At 44.1% G+C, this 20,837-nt stretch overlaps 1 protein-coding gene and 1 long non-coding RNA gene across 9 annotated transcripts in view; one reads left to right on the top strand and one right to left on the bottom strand.

Moving 5' to 3' along the window:
• Window positions 1–20,837, bottom strand: part of Pdzd2 (PDZ domain containing 2) — a 365,551-nt gene that overhangs the window by 225,680 nt on the left and 119,034 nt on the right. For all 8 annotated transcript variants that reach the window (XM_048802942.1, XM_048802941.1, XM_048802940.1 and 5 more), the window contains one exon: window positions 12,423–13,257. In XM_048802942.1, coding sequence (XP_048658899.1) covers window positions 12,423–12,898 — 476 coding nt within the window. In that variant the 5' untranslated portion in view covers window positions 12,899–13,257. The remainder of the gene's footprint in view (window positions 1–12,422; window positions 13,258–20,837) is intronic.
• LOC125616744 lies at window positions 5,229–8,549 on the top strand. The gene is made up of 2 exons (XR_007347489.1): window positions 5,229–7,114; window positions 8,238–8,549. It is a non-coding gene; the product is annotated as an uncharacterized LOC125616744 (long non-coding RNA).

The raw sequence follows: 20,837 nt of genomic DNA on the forward strand, positions 1-20,837 counted from the left end.
TCGGGCCAAAGTGAAGAAAGCAGCCCCCCCCCGACCCCCCCCCGGCCCCGCCCAGTTCCCACACCCCAGCAGCCACCAGCCAAGTCTCTGGGAGGATAAAAGAGATGAGACAGGAAGCACCTCACCTCCTCTTGAGAGAGAAGGTCACAGCCAATTATACCCATGTCAGCAGAATACTTTTTCTTTCTGTTTTATAGTGGTGCTACATTTAATTCCTTGTTTTTCTAATTAAAAAGGAGCACATGCCCATAAAAATGCAAATGATGTCCAAGTACATCAAGTAATTGAAGGCCAACTGAACCTGAACCGGTTCCCAACAGAAGCAGTAACCTCAGGTCTTCCTGTTCATTAAAAGGAAAAATAAAAGCTTTCATTTTTGCCTGATACCTGTTAATGACATGTCTATAGAAACAAGAAACAAAGCTAGAAAAGAATCTACAATTGGTGGGTGGAAAGAGGAATTGTAATTGTTTCAGCTGTAATATATACAGAGCACCCAGCAAGCGCATTGCAGGGATTCAATAAATGGTAATGATTCCTTCAAACACCCACTTCCTAAAATGCTCCGTCGGTACAGTGCTCTGCTCGCTACCATGCAATAAACTTAATTGAATAGTGCCCTCCAGAGGCCACTGGGAATTCATCTGCTGACAGATGAAGGACGGTCTGGAGGAAGAGAAACACAATTTAGTTTTCTTTTAAAGATTTATGTGGAATCAGCACTCACTTGGGCTTGGTGTGCTAGGGCTTATTAGAACCTGACCAGCTGTCTGATTTGTCCCCCACCAGCAACCTTTTGGCCAGGCTTATCTGTTTACAAGGATACTTTGTGAGGACACACAAGTCTCATGGAATCAAGTCCGGGTAGGCACTGTGGGAACTTGTGCTGGGAACTGCAAGTTCCCTGGCCCCTGGAAGCACTATCCCATACTTTATACCTGGGGACATTCTCTTGATCCTGCATCTGTGTTCCTCTAAAGGAATAGGTTTCCTCCTGATGTCTGTCCTTCTTTAACTCTAGTGTGTGCATGTGGCTCTGGCTCTTTCTGGACCAGATTTTGGACCTCATTCCACTTGAACTTTCAGCATGGTTGCTCCAAATTCCCAGGAGATAAAACTGTTTGCCAATAGTGCCAAAGGCTGGATTTAGGTTATCTACCTCTGATTGATGGCCAGTGGGTGGAAGCGGGGCTGTTGGGGCTGTTGGGGCTGTTGGGTGTGTGTGTGTGTGTGTGTGTGTGTGTGTGTGTGTGTGTGTGTATGCGCGCACGCGTAGGGAAAAAGGGCTGGAGTAACATGATACCAAACAAATGGCCTTTTTCTACTGACCATGTACCACGATGAACTCCACTAAGGGCTTTAAAATTGTCTCATTTGATCCCCACAAATCTCTTGTGGAATTTGATTCTGTCACTGCCCACTTTCAGAAGTGACTGCTGGTCACATTTGCATATTTTTCCAATGATTTTTCTGATGCATTCTATTTGCATTTTAAAGATGAGGGAACCAAAGTTTAGACAGGTTGAGTCAAGGTTTAAGCCGAGGCGGGGAATAGTTAGGCTACTCCCACTGACCCCTGTCTCCCCAAAGTGCAGACCCTATGGCAGGCAGATAATGGGGCTGGTGCAGGAGAAACATCACAACTGGTCTTGTTCTCAGGGAGGTTATAATCTGGCTAAGGGAGACAAGATTTCCACATGTGAATCAAGGAGTAAATGACATGAGAGGAATTAAGTACTTTATTGTCTGTTTCCATTTTATTAGTTTTCTCCTGCTGTGCAACAAATTGCCATAAATGCACAGACTTTGGAGCTTCCCCGGCTTATTAGCTCTGAATTCCGCAGGTGAGGAGCAGCCACAGACTGCCTGGGCTCTCGGCTCAGCATTGCTAAGACTGGCGTGAGGTGTTGGCCTGGGCTGCCAATAATCTCATCTGGGGCTCAGCGACCTCTTCCAAGCTCACCAGCTGTTGGCAGGGTTTGGTTCTTTGAGTTGTAGGACTGAGGTCTCAGTTTCCTTGCCAGATGCCAGCCAGGAACTGCTCTCTGCTCCGAGGCTGCATCCTTCCATCTGTTGCTCACGATGGGGGACATTTACTTTCCTCCAGCAAACAAACAAGAGAACCCTTAGGGGGAAATAACCAAACTCCTTGATCAACTAAGTACAGATTTTTTTAAAAAAAATCATACATAGATGTAAATTTGTGATGTCCAATCTGGAAATGGCTCGGTATACTGTTGCTCAAACATTATTGGTAGTGGAATAATCTGGTAAAAACAATTTATGAAAAACAGTTTATGTAAAGCAATTTGACAAAAATGTCCTTTTGACACAATAACGTCATTCCAAGAAATGTGTCTAAAGAGGACGGTCAAAGGGGGAAAAGGCCATGGTACAAACATTTTAGATGCAATGTTAAGTATAATATTGAAAGACTGGCAGTGACAGAAAGAGCATGCTCGCCTAGATTATTGAAGAGCATACCTTGAGACCATTTAATTAGGAGGAACATGTTTAAATGTGTTAAGTGAAAAAAGGATCAAACAGAATTCTGCATGTAGCATGATCCCATATTTTAAAGATACTAGAGTGTTGGGGAAGCTATGAGGGAAAGCAGTACTTTTTATATATAAAGTCAGTTGGGATGCAATTTGCAATGTGAGTAATAAATTTAACAAGTGATTTGTTTGAGGATCCCACTTCTAGAATTTATCCTTCACATACATTTGTACATGTGAACATAAAATTGACTGCAGACTTGTTAAAACTGCAAAAGAAAACTGTACAATACAACACCCATTAATTGGTGACTGATTAAATAAAATCACATTGGCAACCTTTAGTGGACTATTATATAGCTGTTCAAAAGTGAAAGACAAAACAGAATGATCTTCTGACTTGAAACAATCTCTAAAATAGGTTTTTAAGTTAAAATAGTTAAGATGCAGAACAGTATGACAGTGTGCTCTCACTAGAGAAAATATAGCCAATATGCACTTGTATATGCTTAGAGAATTCTTGAAAAGGAACTCTAAAACCAGTAAGAGTGTTGCTTTGGGGTGCAGTAATTGATAGGGACAAGAGAGTGGGAGTCTGAATTAAGGAGACTTCTCTTTCATAGCCCTTATTTTTGGTACCTTTTTAGTGACTCATGGATAAGTAGCTCTATTTCATTACTGAAACAGAACCAAGCACATTCCCTTAAGTCATTTAATCCATAAACCTACTTCACATGAAAATCAGCAGTACTTTTGCCCAACTGCATAGCAAATTCCCAACACTGCAGCACTCTCTCTTTAAAACTTCAGTGATGTTTCTGAGCATCTTCCAAAAGAAATTGCTGACAACAAAACCATGCAGTTTATTTTGTACCTATATTGTTTTCCATGTATTAGTCCAGCTATTTTACCACACCAGGAAGAATGAGTGTTTTCCTGATGGTATGTGGCTTTTTGTGATAAGCAATTAAGTTAAAAAAAAAACAACACCCTCATGACAGGCTCTTAAATATTCAGTTTAGTAAAATTCTGGACTAGATTTAGTATTGCATAATTTTAAACATTGCTAGAATATTTTAAACTATTTGCATCCCTGTTGTGCATATTTAGATTTTAAATATCTTGCTATTCATGATGGCCTCATACCATCACTAAGTAGTATCTCAATACATAATCTATATATAGGCGGAACTTTTTCTTTAATGATAGTGGTTATAAATTTGTACTTCATATAGACTCTTGCTAGCTCCCAATGTTATCTTTTTGTCTGACTTCTTGGCAATATGAACAGGCTGTTTCATTTCATAATGTGGCCAAGGACATACTGGCAGAAAGAGAAGTGTTAGTTAACTAAGCCATGTTCTTATTGTTTGCTTGTGTATGCATTCATTGCATTCTTTTTAATCCTCTTTTTCCATTCTAGAATTTCTTTATTTTATCTGCCCATTTTGTGAAGGTTGATAAGTTAAAACAAAGTCATTTAATCCATAAACCTACTTCACTGAGTGGACCTACATCAACTACAGTCCTTTGAAATAAGTCAGAAGTGAATTAAGCAGTGATGGCCTTTTGTGGGTCTCTCCCCCTTTCCTCACAATACATCACAGGTCATACAGGACAAGGGACCTTCTGATGTACCCATTGAATAAGGAGGTTGTCGTCAATCCATACTGAAAATATTAGTCGAGCTCAATTTCTTATTTTTTTAAGATAAAAAATATACTTCAGGATGCAAATATTTTTTCTGCTTCCCCATGGATCTTCTTGGGCTTTCCACTTTGGCAATCTCTGTGCTAGGGCATGAGCCATTTTTAGGTGGACCACCATGGAAGTCCTTTCTGTCTACATTGCTGGGTTAGAAAAGGACTGCAGAAAAGTACACTTGGACTTCTGAAAACCCAGGAGTCGGGAAAAACAAGAACTGCCACGCAATTCGACAGAGACTTGTACTTTCCAAGTGGAAGTTTTAGGGATACACACTTTCCATCTCCTACCCCAGGATAGTTAGAACATCTTTCGGGGACATTTGAGAATACACATCTGGGATCCCACGGGTCAAGAGCGTCTTAATAAAATCCCAGTCCCATTTAAACCATCTGATCTTAGACCTTGTATTCCAGCCTTGGAAATAACCCAGACTTTGTCTTCTTCTCTCTCCCCAAAGGGAAAAGGCTCATTTTAAGGCCAAGGGACATTATAAATGACAGAGTCATCGTTTCCCGTTTCCTTGGTGAAGAAAGCCCTGCATAGGCACCTGTGGGATGAGTTGGCTGTTAGACCTATGTAACAGGGCTGGCATCTGAGTCTAAGAATCAAAGATGGCAGAATCCACAAGATACGCAACACCTTTGTGTACTACTCTGTGCATTTCAACATTGTTATGACGTCCTCCTAAAAGCTACTAGTAGTTATGTCTCCATGAACATTTTAAATTAGCATGATTTAAACTCACGTCCTCAAAATCTTTGGAGGAAGATCACATTTCAAAGAAGAATCTCATGGAGAAATCAAACTATATAAAAACAACTCCTTCTCCTTCTCCTTCTCATGGTATTGGGAATGAGGTACTCTACTACTGAGCCACACCCCCAGCCCTTTAATTTTTTTTTTTTTTTAATTTTGAGACAGGGTCTAAGTTGCCCAGGCTGGCCTTGAACTTGTGATCCTCCTGCCTCAGCCTCCCACGTAGTTGGGATTATAGTGGTGCACCACTGCACCTGGCTTAAAACCTGTATTTTATTTTATACAGTCCTGGGGACCAAATCAAGGGCCTCTCACATGCCAGGCTAGTACTCTACCGGTGAACTAGATCCCGGCCTTTGTTTTATTTTAAATTGTATCAAGTGATATATATTTGGGCCCTTAAGGCATCAGGTTTTATTGCTCTCCAGAAGGCAACCACCCTCAGCTGAACAACAGAAGACAGGGGCTCAAGTTATTTTATTTCTGTGTTGGCAAGTCGGGGTAGGATGAAAGCAAAGCCAAGCGATGTGGTTACCTCCACTTCAGAAGGGACAGACCAGAGGTGAACCAATGCCAAAGCTTGGAATTCAAAGCTCTTTTGGGGGAAAAAAAAAGCTTGAGAGTCATGAGGGGGCATTTGGTACTCAAATGAGAGAATAAAAATGCTTATAACTTATTTAATACCTGGACATGAAAGGTGAGGTAGAAGTCAAGATTCCTGAAAACGGCCCAGGGGTACCCATAAACAGAAGGTTCTGAAGCCAGAGCTAACACCATAATCACACTAAGACACTTTGATCTTTTTTTCTCTCTACGGTTTACAATTATGATTTGTGGAAGTAATATTAACCCTTTAAAAGTGAGTGTCTTAAGTGAGATATTTGGTTTTCCACCTTCCAGGGCAGGAGTCTGTCACCTATCGGTGGCTGCAATGCCCCATTCAGCTCTGACGTGGGTACCATCAGAGAAACAGGTCACTGGAATAAAAATCAAAGAGCATCTGTGGATGTAGCCCTGAACTTCCACCCTTAAATAATGAGAAGAAGTCTATCCTTTTAATGTAAACTATCCCATCATAAGTGGGCCCTCAGAAACCTCTCTGTAAGTGGCTGGGATGATGATCTGGGCTGTGACAATGATCTTGGTGTGCCAACACTGCCAGTTTTCTAACAGACCCCCCCACCCACCCATTGACTGGCACCCTGTTAGTTGCTGCCACTCACACTTTCCCTGGAAACTCCCTGATTCCCGAGGCTCGAGTTAGAGAAACCAGGTAAGTTTCATTTTAATTAATTCCATCAGCCACAAAGAGCTTGTTGGATCACTCCTCATCTACTACCAGTGGGGGGACCTCAGGACCAGGGTGTGTTAGGAGGGATGGAGCGACTTCCTGGGCAACACGAGAACATCAGTCAGAGGAGGGCATGGCGCCTGCAGATGGCTAAGAAGTTGCCATTCTAGGGAGAGACGTGAAGGCCAAAAGCATCACTGTAATGGCACAGTTGTGAAGCACACACCGTTCAATGAATCACACGCCTGACCTCAACTCCCAGCACTTTCTCTCACTGTGCTTGATTTCCACCACAAGGTGGCAGGCGATGGCCCTCTGATCCTCTGATCCTCTGCAGCCTTGCCCTGGTGGCACTCAGAGCCAGAGTAGTGCCAGCTCCAGCCGTGACTTCCAGCTCTCAGTTACACCTTTCATGAAGTTGCTATATGCAAAACTCTTGTTAAGAATGGAAGGTTCTAGATGCAATCCCCACCCACTCACAGAACACATAAAACAAACTGATTTCTGTTTTCATTATAAATAATAAACTATACAAAAAAAATCTCCTAATTTTATTGGTTCCTATTTACAGTGTTAAGGAGAAAGTTCTGGAATCCAAGTCAGAGGGCATGAATTCCAGTCCTTGCTCTTCTCTATGAAGACACTTGACCTCAGGAAGCCACTTCCCCAAGCCTCCATTTCCTCCTTGCCACAATGAGAAAACAGGACTTGGGTGAACTCTGGGACACCCTCCAGAAACCCAGGCATGAAACAAAATAGCACGAGGAGAGAGCAGGCGGAAAAGAATGAAGCAGGGTGCAAATGTACGGTCCTGCAACGCTTCATTTACACCACGTCCTCGGGGAATGGGCTGTTCCACATGGTGAGTTTTCCAGATAATTGAATTTTAAATGCTGAAGCTTGTTTTTCTTTTAACCTTCTGTAATGGAAATCTTTCTAAAGTGTATTACACGCTTCTTTGGCTTTTTAAACAGTATGCTGAGTATAATTTAGCCTTTCCTTAATGTCCCTGGGTCATCAGGATGACCATCTCTTACACCTGTATAGTGCTTCGTGGAACATCAGGTACTCTGGGCACATTCAGGTGGGCAGGCCCCAGAGACTAGAATAAAGCTCTAACTGACCACTCTTCCTCTCTGTTGCCTATATCACTCTCTGTGTCATTTCTCCAAGTAACACCTTCTTGCAGCCTCTTGAAACTCTGTTTCAAATCTGCTATAATCCAGACAGAACTCTAGGTTGCCATGGGTAACCGCAGTCTAAGCTGGAACCAACCCTAAATTTAATTTTACACACAATTTCAAGGCAACGGGGGACCGTGCTGAAGGTTACTTCTGGCCAGGGCTGATACTCAGCTAGTCCTTCCAGCATGGAACTCTTGTGGGCCAGGCAGCTTGTCCCTCTGACCCCCTGCCTGCCCCTGAATCTGGCTCTTCTGGACCACACACTCCTCACACTCCAGTACTCTCTGGCCAGTGGGCTCAGGGACACTGTTTCTACAAATGCCAGGGTCCTTTCCAAGTGGTTGGTGCCATGCCACACCAGTTGTGCAAAACAGTAGTGCCCTTACCCATAGTTTCAGTTATTTGTGGCCAACCACGATCCCAAAATACAGTTCAGTACAGTAAGATATTTTGAGAGAGGGAGAGACCACATTCACATAACTTTTATTATAGTAAATTGTTATAATTATTCTATTTGATCATTACTTATGGTGGCTAATCTCTTACTGTGCCTAATTTAAAACTTTGTCATTGGTACCTATAGGACAAAGCATAGTATGTACAGGGTTCAGTACTACCCCTGGCTTCAGGCATCCACCGAAGGTCTTAGAATGCACCCCATGGATGAAGGGGGACTACTGTAATTTGATTATCTCCCCAGTTTGGGGACAGAAGCTTTTTCTTTGTCTCTCTGTGAACTGACTGGCAGCGTTTGAGGCTTTTTCTCTTTTTCAAAACTCAAAGGCCTTTTCTCATTTGCAGGATGTGCTCTGGGTTCAGGTTGCCTGAGGTCCACTGGGTGGGTGTGAAAAGCTATTTTGACTGAACATCTACCGTATGCCAGATGCTGTACTCAGTACATCGAGTAAATCATCTTTGCTCGTCCACTACACGGCCCTATTAAGGAAACGGAATCCACCTCCACAGTCACACGGCCAACAAGCAGTTCTGGAAGCCGGAGCCATCTCTCTTGGGCCTGAGTCCTCTGCACTCTGCTCTGTTCATGTTTATTAATGTATGAAAATGCCCAAAGTTCACATTCTGAAAAAAAATAAATAAATTCTAAAAGTGAAACGTGGGCCCTTCTACTTTTTAGAAAAGTCTATTTGTTTTGGTTTTGGTGTGTGGGTTTCATTTTAATTAATTCCACATTTCCTTACCAATTTGGAACAATCTGTCCTCAGGGAACAGATCTGGTTTACTTATAGAAAGCTAGTGGAGGGAGTAACTGGGATTACAAAGTATTCCTTGTAGGAACTAAGCTAAAAACCTTTGCAGTTCTTTTGCACCAAACAGAGGTAAATAGAACATTCCAGAAAACACTATCTGCCTCAGAGGGTGGTGATAGAGCTCACAAACAGAACCTTCTTCGGATGTGTTATGGGCTTTGGCTGCAAGATGGGGTGTGTGACATCAAACACAACTGATGTCCTTCCCCCATCCTAGAAAGTTCTCTGGAAGTTCACACCAGGATAAAGTCATTATCACTGATATGGAACAAGGACCTCCCAGAAGTCCTCCAGGAGCCTAGCACCCAGCTGTGGACCTCAGGTGTGTGGGCCAGTTGAGAAGGCAGGAATAGTGCCTGTAATTCAGGGGCAGTTATGGATTCAGTTCTCCTAAGGGTCTGGGGCACAGAAGGCTATCGAACCCACCCATGTCTATGAATTTCCTGTTCTTTCCTCAGAGGTGGACATTCCAAATTGATCTAAACTAATTTTCGAAAGAAGCAATCTATGACCTCATCTTGCACATGGTGCACCTGATCCTCCCACACTGAGCACATGTAATTCTCAGTGTCCTTTCCAAAAACACACAGTGCTCTAAAGGAACCTGTGGCAGGGAGAAAATTGAAACTTGACTTGATATAAGGTGACTGGTCAAAGTATCTCCTGTGTCAGTTTCCTAAGGCTGCCGTTGTGATAGTAGGAGCAAATGTGACTCCATTTTGTTTTATGACTTCATCTTGTAAAACAACCATGCCAAGTAGAAGAGTCATGACTGGGGCAAGATGTTCATTTCCTTTTGCTATAGAAACCTTTAAGAACACAGAACTACCTAATGGGGCATTGTTTCTGTAACTAGGGTAACGGGATTCTATAACTGGGGTGATTGGGCTAACTGTGATTGGTTAGGCTTCCCTCCGCTTGACTGCACTGTCCCGCTTCTATAACCTGGCTTGCTTGCGTTGGCTAGACCCCCTGAACATCCCTTTTGAGGTTTTCAGGCTTATAAGGAGTGCCCTTGCAATTGTTCGGGGCTGATCAGGGGAACAGCTTTATGTTCTGGTCAGCCACCACCGGTGTGCTTCAATAAAGGCTTGATTCGATTATACGGAGTGGTCTGGAAGTCAGTTTATGAAACCCTGGGACGAAGCTTTAACTCTAACACCATAACAAAGCACCACAAATGGGGTGGCCTAAGAAACAGAAATGTGTTATTTCATAGTTCTAGAGTCTTGAAGTCCAAGATCAAGGATACAGCAGGGCCATACTCCCCTGGTGCAGGGAAAGATCTGTTCCAGGGCTCTCTCCCGGCTTCTGGTAATTCTCTGTCATGCAGCAGCAGAACTTCAGTCTTCACTTAGCATTCTCCTTGTGTCTGTGTCCAAATGTGCCTTTTATAATGACACCAGTCAGATTGCATTAGGGGCCACCCTACTCTAGTATGACCTCATCTTAACTCATCACATCTGCTACGGAGCTACTTCCTGATAAGGTTGCCTTCTGAGGTCCTGAGGATTTGGACTTTGACATATGAATTTTGGGGGATAACTGATAATATCATCGAAGATAATTCTGAACTTAAAATCAAATTCAAGAGAGGGAACAGACCAAATTGCCCAAAAGAATGCCTCATGTTATAGATGATTTCATCAGATTGGCAGTGTGGGCAAGGAGTCGGTGTGTTGGCCCCTGAAATTTGTTGCTTACAAATAATGATGAAGAGGCTGAGGGGGCTGTTGGCTGAGGAGCAGGGAAATACCTTGGGTCCCTACAGAACCCCAATTTCTGATCACCACTCTTTTAAGATAAAATCCACATGGGTAGTTGGAAATTCTGGTGTTGATAGAAACAGTCAGTTACAATGATTGAAAAAGAAACATTTTGAGAACATTTCAAACACTTTAAACTCCCCACTACAATTTGTCTTCCTTATTCATGAGGATTCTACCAACTGTGGATCCAAAATATTAAAAGGAAAAGAGCATGAACAGGCAGTGTGTGTGTGTGTGTGTGTGTGTGTGTGTGTGTGTGTGTGTCTGGAACAAGGGATTGCACTGAGGGGTGCTTTACAAACTGAGTCACATCCCCAGCCCTTTTGATTTTATTTTGAGATAAGGTCTTGTTAAGTTGCTGAGGCTGGCTTCTAATTTGCCATCCTTCTGCCTCAGCCTCCAGAATATCTGGGATTACAGGCCACACCTGGCCAGTCTTTTTTCTTGTTATTATACCCTATAGAGTACAGAAGAACCACTATATGCCATTTCCATTCTGTTAGGTATTATAAGTAAACAAAAATTATTTAAAGTTTATAGAAATTATGCAAATATGACACCACTGTATGTAAAGGACTTGAGAATTCTTGGATTTTAGAATACACTGGGGGTCCTGGAACCAATACCCATCAGAAAAGGAGGAACAACTGTACCCAAATCTCAAAGAGATTCTACCCTAAAGCTAGATGTAATTTGCCAAAGGGATTCTGCTTGCTTTGAATGTGGTTTGTCCCCCAAAGATTTATGTGTTGAAGCTTTGATCCCTAGTATGGCAATGTTGGGAGGGGGTGTGGACTATTAACAGGTGGGGGCCTAGTGGGAGGTTGGGATTGGGGTGATTGTGGGACTCCAGTCTCTTTCCTGCTTCCCATCTGGTGGCATGCTTTTCCCCCTCACCCATCTGTTCCTGTCATGACACCATCTACCATTAGGCCCTCACCAGAATCTGAACCAATGGACTGTCCAATCTTGGACTTTCAGAACTTTTAACTAAATAAACTCTTTTCTTCATAAGTAGTCTCTGTCAGATATTTCAATTATAGTAATGTAAATTAAACTAACAGTCCCCCCCCCCCCAGTACTGGGGATTGAACCTAGATGTGCACTACCACCTTTCTACTTTTAAATTTGAGATGGGGTCTAAATTGCACAGGCTAACCTTGAACTTGTGATCCTCTTGTCTCAAACTCCTGAGTAGCTAGGATCACAGGTGTGTGCTACCATGACTGGCCTAATACAGGGTGTGTATAAAAATTGAATTTCCTTTGATAAATGGCTTCTGTTTTCCTTTTTTTTGGGTAGATGGAAGCCTTATTAATTTGTTCTAGTAATTTCCTTGCTGGTGTCTGCAATTATGCTAAGGAGGTATTTGGTGCAGCTATAAACCATCCATGAAATTGTGCACAGGCCACAAAACAACAAAGTATAGCTCAGTGGTCAGGAGCACAGACTGTGGTGCAGACAGACACTGGTTCAAGTCTGTTTTGGTCTCTTACTTCAGTGACCTTGAACAAGATACATGAAGCTGAGTTTTCTCATCTAAGCTGTCCTCTGGAGGTGGGTATGAAGTGAGATACTGGCTGGCAGATGCCCACTGCAGTAGACCCAGCTCAATAAATGTTATCTCATAATTATTCAAGAGAGCTAAGAAGTGAACCTTGAAAAAGAATCAATCTTGTCCCCTCCTCTTCTAACTCAATGTGGCTTTTCTCATACTCCTTTCACATCCTGTTCCCTCTCTTTCTTACTCCAAGTTACAGGGGAAAACAGAAATACCATGAATAAGTGAAGAAAGAGAACAAAGAAATACAGAGAAACTTGGACTCAGTGTATTCTTCCCTTAGAGGAAGAATACAGGACCCACGGCTGCAGCTGCAGACTCGCCCTTCAGACCCAAGCGGACCACGGCTGGGTCCAGCCCCTGTGCCGGCCGCGTCCCGCCCACTCACCTGGCCCCGCTGACGTCCACTCCGACCATCAGCTGCCCGTTGAGGGAGAGAATCTCGTCCCGCAGCCGGACCTTCCCGCTCTTGCCCGCGGGGCTGTTCTTCCTCAGCTCTGTCACCCAGATACAGCCCACGTCCAGCACGGGGCCCTGGTGGGTCTTCCTCTTCTTGCCTCCTCTGCGCTTTTCACCGTAGTCCCCGAAAACAGGGATGTTCCCAAAACTGAGGCCGACGGTCTCTGTGTCCCCCAGCTGCTTGGTGAGGTACACAGTACAGATCTCCATTTCTGGAGGGCTGAGGTCGGGGGGCACCGCACTCTCATCCACGGCCAAGTTCAGCTGGATGTACTCCTGCAGTTTCTGGATGGCCGCGTGGCAGAGCCGCTGCTCGGGCCCGTCCCCGCCCTCCCGCAGGCTGTTCTGCAGCCACTGGTAGAGGAGGGGCAGGTGCAGCACGGCATTGTCCTGGGTGATGGGCATGGTGCTCACTCCCGGACACCCGCATCATGAAAGGTCCTGCGGCTGGGGGCCGGACCCCGTGGGGCCCCACGTCCCTTGGGAACCCTGGCTGTCATCAGCTGTGCCTGTGTGCATGTTGAGGCTGCCAGATGAGCCTAGGGACGCCTACTCAAGACTGGCCCGTTGACCTTGGCAAGAAGAGGACAGGACACAATTAGGAAAACCCAGGAACGATGGCTCTGGGTGCTCCTCAGGGGAAGGGAGGACATAGCCAACAAGTCCTTGCTGAGTTCATTTCACAGCAGGGTCCATACACGTCCCATGGAAACTGGGTATTCCTGCAGCAGCAACAGTGTGTCCTTTCCTGGGCTCATTGGCATCTAGGAAAGGAAGTGGAAACAAACAAACAAACAAAAAAATCAAAATAGTGAGCCTGGTGGCACAGAACACAAGGCCCCTGGGCTTTGGGAGGACCATGTTTGCTTTTCGAGTTGGAACCTAAGGCCTCTCTCCATCCCCCAGTGTGGCTCCCTCCACACCCATGCAAATACACACTTCTTTCAGGCAGAAGCTTCTGGAACCCTGACCTTCTCTAGGAAGTGTCCCTGATCAGCAAAGAAGTGAGATGCTTTTTGCTACATCAACCCCCACCAACATACCATCTAACTCACAACCAACTGGAAGGCAGTGTGGAAAGCTCCCCTGGAAGGTCACAGAGAGTTCTGGACCAGTGTCCACTCTGTTGACAATAATGTCACCTCTCCTGAAGATGCATGACTTAACTGAAAGAAGATCCAAGAAAGCTGGTAGATTTCAACAGTGTGGTAATAGATTACCTCAGTAACCGAAGCATCTATTTTGAATGCTAAGGCTGTCAGCTTCAAGCTACTCAAAACTGATTTGAATTACCATGGCTATTTGTTTGAGATGGGAATCTAATTGGAGAATTGCATGTGATAGATTGGACTGCCACAGTGGGCCTCAGTGGCCAGAGTTCTGCTCACAAATGAAATGAACTGTATTTGGAAGACTATGACAGTTAGGATATGAAATGTCCCCCCCAAACTCATGTGTTGAAGGCTTGGTCCCCAATGCAGCAATATCCAGAGGTGGAGCTTTGGGAAGAGATTGGATCATGAGGATTCTGATCTTATCAGTGAACTAACCCACAAATAGCTGAACAGACCACTGGGAGGGGGTGGAAACCACAGGTAGGCAAAGCATGGTTGGAGGAAGAAGATCACTGGGGCATGCCCTTGGGGACTATATCTTGTCCCTAGTCCCTTCCTTTGTCTGTCTCTGCTTCCCAGCTGTCCTGAGCTTTCCTTCACCATGCTCTTCCACCATGACGTTCTGCCTCACCTCACGCCCAGAGCTATGGAACCAGCCAACCATAGACTGAAAGCTCTGAGCCGAAATAAAATTTTCCTCCTCTAAGTTGTTTGTGTCAGTGACAAAAAACTGACTAACCCAGAGAACTTGTAGATCTTTGCACAGATCAGTCATGGGAGGACATCCATATTTTTAAATTCAGGTTTGTGGTCTCTGTCTTCTCAGGGTCAACATTTTGCTTACTGGGATGTTTCATTAGATGTTTTTGAAGAATGACTCTTTTCATAGTACAGGTTGAGTATATATTGAGATATTTTATGGTTGGGATCCAAGTCTAAAATTAAATTCACTTCTGTGTCCTATGTACCTTTTATATATGGATGAAGGTAACTTTACAGACGATTGTAATAAATTTTGAAATGAAACAAAGTTTCATGGTGTGGAATTTTCCACTTGTGGCATCGAATTAGTGCTCAAAAAGCTTCAGATTCTGGATGATTTCAGATGTTTGAATTAGGGATGCTCCACCTGTATTGTGAAATCATCAGACTTTTCTTGTGCCCTGAATCATCTCAAATCATTGCAAGTGAATGAGGCCCCTCTACTTCTCTAGTTAATAGAAAAACCCAGAAAAATGAGTACATAGAATAAAGGACTAGAAGAACTACTGGAAAATTCTCAATTATAGGCATGGAACTGAAAGATTATGGAGCCTATGAACACCTACATAAGAATAAGACTGTGAGGATGTCCTGCGCTTCAACAATTTTTCCTCTCCTGAAAACGGCTTCCCTGTCTTCACCACTTCTCAGAGTCGGAGCTTGGACTCTCAGCAGAGTTGTCATCTTTGACTGCACTTCCTTGGCCAAAGCTGATTGGACTACAGATGGGCAACTGGTCTAAGCTGAGCCAATCGGCTTTGCTCACCTCCAAGATCAGAAACTGACTCCAATCTATTTAACTCTAGGTTCACTTAAAGTTTTGTTTTTCTTTTTCTTTGTAGTAGTTTAATTTTAAAATGTAATGTAAGGTGAAGTTTGATGCAGTTTTTCCGGCTGAGGGGGAGGGCAGCAAGGCAGCCTCATCCAGGCTCCTGAAGCTAAGAACAGGAATGCTGGGGGGTGCCGGGATGCTTTCTCTCCCCAGCCTTGCACCGCTGCACTCCAGGGATCGACCTTATTTCTTGGCAGGATGATTTCTTTGCATCTCAGTCAGTGCACACAGCAGGCAGGATATTGCCATTCAGAGCATCCAAACACTCAAAAGTGTTTGCCACCTGCAGTAGGACCTTCTGAGTCTCTGCACACGATTTTCAAGGAAGAACTCTGTCCCAGCTTTGATGAGATACCCAGCTGGGGACCAATGGACAGGGACTCATGAACTGATGTGTGCGCGCGTGTGCATTATTATTTGAACTTGGCACCCAGCAACTTTTTGATTCTGCTGAGGGTTGTCATATATATTATATACTAATTTTCATTTATTCTAAGATTTTTGGGGGGTTATGGAGTTTGAACCCTGGGCTGAGTACATGCTAAGTATATGACCACTGAATTACACCTCCAGCCTATAATTTCCATTTATTTGTGCTTCCGCTATATCACGAATTCCTCCAGGGTAAGACATTTGCCATATTGATAGCACACTCACAGTGACACATTCAAGGCCTGGTTATTCATGTATGTTCTATAAATACTTGGTGAATGAATGGATGTGTGAACACAATTGACACTAGGAAAAAGAAATTCTCTACTACTCTTAAGTTTGGTTTTCCTCAGACCTATTTAAAGAGCAGCTTGCCCATGATATTTACACCTGTTTTCTATGTTTGGAATCATCTGAATTGTGACTAGCACCTTGAATCTCAAGACATTAAACATTTAATTTAAAGGACCTTCAGAATGTTTTTTTCTAAATTATTGATCGTCTACAATGTGATAGGTGCTAAGCTGAGGAAGGGAACACGCTGCTGAAGAAGAAGATAGTATCCCTGTATTCAAGGAAACCTTGCTGGGTCTGAGAGACCTCACGGATCATTGTACAGATGAGAAAAAGGAGACTCATAAGAGCCGTTAGACCTGATGAAAATGTTTTGATTTGTTCATAAGATTTTAATATATCTGTGAGTAAAGTTATTTTTCAGTGAGAGGTGTTACTTATTTTGGCCAAAGGAGACATTCAATCTTTGCACATACATGAATTATCTTTTTTTTTGATCTTGCATTTCTTTTTAAGAGCTGTATAATTATGTAGGTATTTGCTAAGCTTTTGATTTATTTGGAACCAATTAATAGTTGACATTCAAGTTCTTTGGAAACTCAAAACACACTCTATTGGAAATATCTTTTTGGTGTCTGAGTAATAAGGTCATTTATTACTGACAGGGCTTCTGACACTTGGCCCATGTGTTATGATTCCTTGTTAAATAAATCACTTCCTGAGCAGGCTGGAGAATGTTTTCCACCTTGGATGGCATGGTTTATATTGACTTTCTCTGGGAGAGAGTGAAATTCAGAGAGGAGAGTGAAAGGGATCATTTTTCTATATTTATGGAGAACGGAGGCGAAAGCTTTCTTTGATGGAAAAGGCTGGTTGGCAATTTGATTCAATGAACCTTTCACTGGGGAATTATTTTGTGCCAGACACGGGGCAGAACTCAGGGCATATGGCTCAGGCTGTGTTTGGGAGACACACCTGCCACAGCTGGCCACACGGGCTGATGGGTGGTATCACAAGGTAGGTAAAGGAAGGGCCATGTCTTCTTACCCAGACCTTTGGAAAAAATGTTTCTCTGGAGAAGATAACTTTGGGTTAGCCTAAAAACATTGGTTGGTTTCAACAATTTACCACAGGAAAAGGAGAGAGGAGACTAAATATAGGAGGCAAAGGTTCACAATTCCCTCCAAATCGACATGATCAAGATGGGAACCAGGAGTCACCTTAGGATTGGGGATGCCCTAGGACACAGTGAATCTCCCTGTGGAGTTACTTGGTGCTTTCTCCTTTGGTTAGCATTATCCAGGATTATTTCTGGAATGAAGAGTCCTCCTGGGTGTATAGTTAGGCTGATCAAGGCAAATAAACACAGATCTTAACTTCTAGGAATGTGAAGTCTTCAACACATTCAGAACCTCCTGCAACCTTCCAAGGGGTCTTTTCACACACAGCTGCCAGGTTGGATGTGAGTGGATGGCATACTGATGGGGACTGTCCTGGCCTTGCTCTTCTCCATCAGCATCCTGCCTGCTTCTGATCTCACCCTCTTGACCTAGTTACCACCTTCCCAGCTTGGTGGTTCCCATGGGCCTCATATGATAAATAAACACACAGTTTATGCCAGAAGCTTGTGACAGACCACCAGATACCCAGCCCTCCTCCTTCATTTTGTGGGAGTGGCAATGTATTCAACTAAAACACAGCTTCTCTTGCAGGTAGAGTTAGTTATACAAAAAATTTCTAGTCAATGAGATGAAAGTGAAATTTTGGGGTGGGGCTTACACCAACACTCCTTAGAGAATAAGACAGAAATGAAAGAAAAAATCACCCCCATCTTCTTTAACTCACTTTTCCCTGGATTTTTCTAAATCTAATCAATTAGCTCAATGAGGCCTCAAATAAATACAGAATCTGGTAGCTGGAAGTGGGAGAACTAAAAGTAACAGAATCTAAAACATGGAATTGGCTGAGCAGGGGAAGTTAGGAAGCAGATGTAAAGAGCTTGGGTTTGCAGATTGGAAAGTGGTGACCTGGCAATGTGATGTGAAGTACTTGGTCACACTGCCAACTGTACCCTGGAAAGTCATATATGTGTCAACTGAGGTCATGGACTTAGGGAAAATGGCAGGGAAAAATTAGATTTTTGGTAGGTACTTTGTCTCTTGAAGCAGAATCTAGAGCCTCAGTTCTGAAGTTACTCAGAGATGGAGAGAAGTACCACTTTCTTAAGGAAGGCACTCTGGACATCCAGCCTGAAATCTAAACTGCCCAAGAGACCTGCATTACAGACCTTGGAGTACTACAAAACCAGTTTTATCAGAAGGAAATGAGTCTGGAGTAATGGGTTTGGGATTTGGTTATCTCCTGGAAAAATGCACCAAATACCATTGTTTCAACTGTCCCCTGCAGCATACATTCAGTAAGTAGCAGGTGTGAAGTTATAATGCAGGGAGAGGGCACAGCCCCTGAGTTAGAACGTGAAGCTACACATCATCAGGAACTGACCAGAAACATGTAGACTAGACACCTACTACACTTGAGGGAATTGTTCTGCCTGAAGCACCCCAAACCTGGTTTGCAACAGCCTGGGGTGGTTCAATTCCTTTAGAAACTTGAAACTTTCTCCCCTGAAATTCATAGCCTGGGAAAGAGGAGACCATAGAGGTTAATGAAGGAGGAATAACCTGCCAGTCAGAGGCAAGGGCCACAGAGGGCAATGGACAGCGCTCCTTTCACCAGAGCAAGGGCTGCTGCCTGGCCAGCCTGTGGACTCTCACTGTTATTGGAGGTTGTAGCCATTGCTACCCACAGTGACTGCTGTCTTCTCCATCCCTTCTTTTGTAAAGGAAGGTTCATTTTGTAGTTATTCTATGTTTTCCCAGAAGTGTCTGTTGAGTGCTTTGGGGCTTGTTGTAGGGAGTGAGATCTAGGACTGATGGAGAGGGCCACACACCACCAGACACCCAGGGCTCTCATCTGGGTATGCTGACTCAATAGGCCTGGGTGCTATCTCCACTGGGAATGGGGAGTCTATTTCAGGCATGGAAAGTCAGCTATGTTGGAAACCAAACAAGGGGACTGAGGCAGAGACTGCTAGTACCTACCCATCATCCCGTCTATCCCTTTCCTATTAGAAACCAATTTGTGTTTGAGGAGGAAGTATCTAGCCAAAGATCTGCTTCTTGCTTGAGAGAGTGGAAACCATAGATAGAGTCCTAGCCCATTAAGTTGTCTGTAGGGTTTCCAGGAAAGTTCCTTTAAATGCAAGCTCTTTGGGGCTGGGATTGTGGCTCAGCAGTAGAATGCTCGCCAAGCATGGGTGAGGCCCTGGGCTCGATCCTCAGCACCAGATAAAGATGAATAAATAAAGGTATTGTGCCCATCTATAACTAAAAAATATTAAAAAAAAATAAAAATAAATGCAAGCTCTTTTGCCTTTTCTCTTGCTTAAAGTGCATACACGATGACTGGTGCTTTTGGCAACCATCTTGTGATAAGGCAAAGGTCTGGTGTTCTTTAGCAGCTGTGCCAAACCCAGCCATTCTACCTCCAGGTTATGTGAGGTTAAAAAAAAATGTACCTGGGATCCAACATGGCGGTGGGCGCAGAGAGATCAAGTCTCTGACCTCTTCAGCTGCGTGGGCATAGGGAGTCGTAAACCGTCTAAATGCTGTTTGCTCAGGATCACTAGGCAATGCTGAGCTGACGTGGATCTGGGGCAAACAGTCTGGGCCTCTCAGAACACACACCGAGCCCGGATCGGCTGAATTCAAGCTCCCGTTCGCCTGCTTCTTGCAGACAAACTGCTGTGACTCAGCACTAAACGATCCCGCTGAAACAACTGGTCGGCCCTTCTGAACCTACGTAGGTTAATGCCAACCGAGCCTTCATAGGCAGTGGCCACAGGATTGAAACGGGACTTGGGAGAGCCAGTCAGGACCCACCCATTGCATTGGTCACCCGGCAAAGGGAACAAACTGTCGCCATTTGCATGGGATACCACCATGGCAGAGAACTGATGTCACCAGAATGCAGCGGAGGAGATAACTCCATTGAAACTGGCGGCAACAGGTGTGTAACCCCCTAGCCTTCCCTCTCCATACAGCGGGGAAACCTTAAGGGCCCCTCCCAGCTCTCCCGTAAGGGCCCCTCCCAGCTCTCCCGTGAGCGCGATAGCCAGACGGAGGGAATCAGGAGTGGCGCGGGACCCGTGGCGTGGAACTCCCGGCTACCGCTCCCACCAGTGCTGACAACTGAGGTCTCTTGCACCAGCTACCGGGGGCATGGCTACCGGAGGGCTAGCAAAATTCGCTGAGGGTTCTCAGCCCCAAACTCTACAAACTGAGGGTCTGAGGGAATGGCAAACAGGGAGAGTGTGCCCAGTCATTCATGAAAACAGGGCTCCCAGGAGCAGCAGACCTGGCGTGTAGCCAGTATTGTGGTGAGCGTCACTGGTGAGCGGGGCCTGGCTTGAGGAAAAGTGGGGAAGTGACTAGACACAAGAGAAGGCCCTAGGCACTCAGGATTGGAGACCCGCCCAGTCTGGGAGGAGGAGCTACGGCACAGTGATTGGTTCCCGCGTATTGAGAGGAGAAGCTTGACCCAGTGGGAACAGCTCCACCTACTGGAAGAGAAGTTAATCAAACTCTAAGACTGCATTTATTAATTTTTTTTTAAATTTGGGTTTTTTTCATTTTCATTTTTTTGTTGTTTTTTAAATTTTTTTTAAAAAAATTTTAAATTATTTTTTTAATTTTTATTTTTATTTATTTTATTTTTTTATTTTCTATTTTTTTATTTTGTCTTTTCATTTCTTTTCAATTTCCTTATTCCCCCTTCCTTGAATTCTACCTGCTTACTCTCATTCTCTTTAGTGACTTCTTCCCTTCCCTTCTAATACCTTTCCTCCCAA

The sequence above is a fragment of the Marmota marmota genome, unplaced genomic scaffold (assembly GCF_001458135.2).
Source record: "Marmota marmota marmota unplaced genomic scaffold, marMar, whole genome shotgun sequence".
In the NCBI taxonomy this organism is placed as follows: domain Eukaryota; kingdom Metazoa; phylum Chordata; class Mammalia; order Rodentia; family Sciuridae; genus Marmota; species Marmota marmota.